Source organism: Arvicanthis niloticus, chromosome 8 (genome assembly GCF_011762505.2).
Source record: "Arvicanthis niloticus isolate mArvNil1 chromosome 8, mArvNil1.pat.X, whole genome shotgun sequence".
In the NCBI taxonomy this organism is placed as follows: domain Eukaryota; kingdom Metazoa; phylum Chordata; class Mammalia; order Rodentia; family Muridae; genus Arvicanthis; species Arvicanthis niloticus.
This window is the reverse complement of record NC_047665.1, coordinates 3,205,776-3,210,602: the sequence shown is the minus strand read 5'-3', so window position 1 is coordinate 3,210,602 and position 4,827 is coordinate 3,205,776. Positions and strand designations below refer to the sequence as shown.

Here is a 4,827-nt window from a genome sequence, read left to right as displayed (position 1 = left end):
CAGAAGAATGGATACAAAAAATGTGGTACATTTACAAAATGGAGTATTACTCAGCTTTTAAAAATAATGAATTTGAGAAATTCTTAGGTCAATGGATGGAACTAGAAAATATCATCCTGAGTGAGGTAAACCAAATCACAAAAGAACACAAATGGTATTTACTCACTGATAAGCGGATATTATTAGCCCAAAAGCTTGAAATAGCCAAGATTCAACTAACAGACCACATGAAGCTCATGAAGAAGGAAGACCAAGTGTGACTGCCTCGGTCCTACTTAGAAAAAGTAACAAAATACTCAAGGGAGCAAATATGGGGACAAAGTGTGGGATAGAAACTGAAGGAAGGGCTGTCTGGAGACCATTCCACCTGGGTATCCATCCCATGTGCTGTCACCAAAGGTAGACTGATGTGGATGTCAGGAAGTGCATGCTGACAAGAGCCTGATATAGCTGTCTCCTTAGAAGTCTGCCAGAGTCTGACATAGTTAGAGGCAGATGCTCACAGCTAACCATTGATCTGATCAAGGGGTTCCAAATGGAGGTGTTAGAGAGAAGACTGAAGGAGCTGAAAGAGATTGTGGCTTCATGAGGAGAGCAACAATACCAACCAACCAGAGTTCCCTTTGTCTAAACCAGCAGCCTGGGAGCACATAGGGAGGGACCCATGGCTCCAGCTGTATATGTAGGGAAGGATAGCCATGCCAGGCATAGGTGGGAGAGGAGATCCTTGGTCCCATGAAGGCTGGATACTAAGTGGGGGGAAATTCAAGGGTGGGGAGGTTGGAGGGAGTGTAGGTATAGGCACATCCTCATAGAAACAGGAGGAGGGGGGATGTGATGTGGGTTCCTGGGTGCGGGGGAATGGGGTAAGGGGATAAAGTCTGAAATGTAAATATAATATCCAATAAAAAGAAAAAAGATCTACAATAAAAAGAAGAAATAATGCCCAAAAGGAGTAGATGGCAAAAAAATCATCAATTGTTGAAGAAATTCAAGAAGACATTGGTAAGCTCTGTTATATTCATGGATTGCTAGGATTTGTATAGTGAGAATGTTTATCCCATCAAAAGCACTCTACTGACATCAACATTCAAACACAATTCTTCACAGATCTTGAAAACCTTTTTAGTACTTCTAATCTGACTCAAGGCACAGACTAAGGAAATCTCAAGACTTAAGAGACATAGGACAACTTCCTCCCCCACCTTTTTGTTTTGTTTTGTTTTTTTGAGACAGGGTTTCTCTGTATAGACCAGGCTGGCCTCGAACTCAGAAATCCACCTGCCTCTGCCTCCCAAGTGATGAGATTAAAGGTTGCGCCACCACTGCCTGCCTAGGACAACTTCTTACTGCTCAAAAAACAGCAAGAATTCTGCTATGTTTCATAAATATTTGATATAATTTAATTATAAATACTATTTATTATTCTCACATTAATGATTTTACATTTATTAGGATATATCATAAAAGTGCTAGCAACTCATGAATGCTGTGAGAAAAATATTTTTCCCCAGGGAAGAACTCAACAATTGGTTATTCGATATCAAAAAGTCAGATCTGAAAACGTATGTAAAATTACCATTATACTGACTTTAGCACCTTGCTTTTACATACTTCAGAATACATGAAACAACAATTAATTTTAAAAAAGATGCAGTAAAATGGGAGAGAGAAAGGAGAGGTATATGAGAGGGTTTGTGAGGAGGAAAGAAACGGGCAGATGATATAATTAGAATCTCATAAAATGAAGTAGAAGGAGGTCCCCTGCACAGGTGCAGCGAGGCCTAACAGAATAAGGAGAGGTCACTTTGCACTGAGTGCAAACAATTTTTACTTATCAAACTCATGTGGATTAAAGTCATTAAATTCTAGCAATTTCCAAATAGATTTTCAGACCATTGTTAAGGGAGTGCACCTAAGACTCTGGAAACAAAACTTAATCAAGGAGAGAATACTGATTCTACATTAAAAAGACCACTCACACTCTTCTCCAAATACCACCACATAGTCAATTATGCCTTCACACAGCACTGTGTGTTAACCACCTAAAATTTTACCTCCGCAAAACCAGAAAGAAACCAGAACACTGCCTTTTAAATAAAGCTTTATTTTAAAGACATAGATTTGTATATTGTTTTTAAAAGTAAAATTTAAAAATTATTTTGAGAGTCATTAATACAAATGAGTTGAGAGCATGGGTTAAGGTATTGGTAAGGTTTTATTAGTGTGACCATGCCTTGGAGTTCATATGACAGTATGGATCTTAAGGGACGTGAGTGTGGGATCCACACGTCAGGGGCTGGCTACTTAGTTGGGGAGGCCCCTGCTGCTGTTTGCCTCCTCTTCCAGTTCAGATCTTCTTTTTCACCATCAGACAGTTCACATGTTGGGGCAGACATCTCTTAGACAATGGCACAGTGGTTGTTTCACTCCTTGCCTAACTTTATACTGCTGTTCGTGTTACTCTGGCTGGAAGGAAAGCACATGTCTCATTAATTAGAAACAAACGTAGCCCAGTGGCTTTATCATAGTACCTCCCCTGGAACTTCTGCCTTTCAAGAGCAGTAGCCAAGTCTAAAACTCCGCAAGTGGTACATGTACCACGAGCAAGAAGGAAAGGTAGTCACCCACAACCACATGTCAACAATTCATAGAGCAGAATACTCAGACAGTGGGCTGCATGTTGTCCCATAGCTGACATAAATGAGGACTTCAGTTCCTCCTTGGATTCCTTGTGGATAACTGAGGGTGGGAATGTGACACTGTCCTACCTGATCCAGGTCAGGAAACTCATCCCCACTCTCTTCCAAATCCTCAAATTCGGATGTTTGGTTTTTCTCCTTTCCAGACTTTGGTTGAAGAATCTTAGTGACTATTTTTATGAATTCTTCATCAGCCTTCATGGGAAAAGCAAATAAAATGTTGATAATTAACAGACTAACTGTAAGGATCTGAGGTGAAGAGCAAGAGTTAAGATGTCCCAGTCACACTTACCAGCTCACCAAAGGCACTCATTTCTATGTTGAGACCATCCACATCCTCATCATTTTCTCCATTGCGCTGTGTGATAGCCTTTATTAACTCATCCCACGACACTGTTTTGGGTTCTTTTTTATCCTAGAAATAATCACAAATGACAGTATTTACTTCACATTAACTCTACACTCAAGCCCTCCAAGTAGATGTGCTGTGGCAGGTGAAGAAGAGCCATGCGGAGGGATCTCAGAACACTATAGCTAGCCATTCTCTGTACTCTGCATTTCAGAAATGTCGGCTACCTTGCATACACAGTAACATCTTTAAGCAACTCCTTGGTGACGGCTGACCCTTATGACCTCTTTTATGCCTATCTCCTCCTAGTAGCAAGGAGTATTCTCTTTGAGAGCCCTTTGGATATTTCCCATGTGATCAACCAGCCTGTCAGTTTCCTCATATGTTACCTTCTGCTCTTGCAATTCAGCATCCGAACTGGGATCAGAGACTATAGCAGCTGAGGCCACTCCCAGGCACAGGATGACTAGGAAGACTGTAGGAGTCATGTCTCAAGTACCTAGAGGAAAAAAAAGAAATCTCTGTCTAAATATTTCAAAGCTACTATTTTTAAATGGAGAAATTAAGGCACCCATGGTGGATCAAGACTGAACTATGTCAAGTATTTATCTAAACTATGTGGAAAAGGCTAAGGATGTGGTTTACTTGAAGAACCGAGGTATTTGTTAGTAGCTGTTCATGGCTCTAGGGATAGAAATAGTTAAGTAGTGTGAGCTTCAGTTTTCAGATGGATGTTCATATACCTCATGATTCCAAAAGATAATGCTGTAACTGAGGACTTAAGGCAGAGTCAGCCTAGGATTTGTAAAGACTAATGAAATGTCGAGATCTGAAGGATGTTGAACATTATCTTCCTGTCTATTATACAACAGGGGCTATCCTGTGTCTTGGAGTCTCCCCTCTTAAATGATAAGAGTCTAGTCTGTCCTTCCTGGAGAAACTAGGAATGACAGCATCTGCTGATCCCTCTGACCCACCACTGTCACTGTGGCTCCTGAGTTTACACTCACTGCCACATAGAGAAAGGGGTTCACAAGGTCATGCAGTTGGGTAGAAAGGAGACCACTCCCAGGATTCTCAGCTCAAGACTTTCTAGGTCTTTTATTTAACTCGACCAGAAGATGCCAAGTCAGAAGCCTGCTGCCTGGTATTCCTTCTGCACAGAGGATTTAAATTGTGTTGGTATGGGAAAAAGTGATCTTAACTGGTAGGGCTGCCATTGTTCAGGGATCCAACTGACACTCCCTGTGACAAGGCTCAGACTTACACTCACAGGGATTTAGCATTAAATTGCATGCCTGAGTGGCCCGGTTAGCTCTTTGGATCTTCCACTCATCCTTCTCTGCTTCTCTACACCAAGGTTCCTGATGGTAAGATTTTCTTATTCTGTCTCACTCTCCAGGAAGTTTCTCCAGGGCACTCCTCCAGTTTCCAACCTGCTTTGGTAGAGCCAGGGCCTTACCTGCGATGTCCAAGGCTGTGTTGTGCACTCCACTGATTCAGCTCTTCAGAGGTTCCTGGAGATCCAGAATCTAGCTGAGCTGCACACCACTCAGTCTTTAAATCCCTAGTTTCTGGCTACTAAGCACCACCCATAAGTCATAATGTCTTTATGATTGGTTGTGTTGATGACACCATTGGGCCCTAGGCTCTAGGACTCCAGGCATTTACGAAATTGAAAGATGAAGTGTGCATTGCTGCAGTGGACTATGGGGAAGATTTGTAAGAGTCAGTTTTAGAGAAAGGTTGGAAATGAGCATTGAAGTCCTTGGCTCA

The 4,827-nt window shown here is 41.7% G+C and overlaps 1 protein-coding gene across 1 annotated transcript; it reads right to left on the bottom strand.

Moving 5' to 3' along the window:
* Positions 1-2,087: 2,087 nt before the first annotated feature.
* Positions 2,088-4,571, bottom strand: LOC117713741 (trophoblast-specific protein alpha-like). Its single transcript, XM_034510198.2, has 5 exons — positions 4,514-4,571; positions 3,441-3,550; positions 2,995-3,117; positions 2,772-2,897; positions 2,088-2,469 (listed from the first exon to the last, which is right to left on the bottom strand). The coding sequence occupies exons 2-5, from the start codon at positions 3,537-3,539 to the stop codon at positions 2,461-2,463; spliced, it is 357 nt and encodes a 118-aa protein (XP_034366089.1). The 5' UTR covers positions 3,540-3,550; positions 4,514-4,571; the 3' UTR covers positions 2,088-2,460.
* Positions 4,572-4,827: the final 256 nt, after the last annotated feature.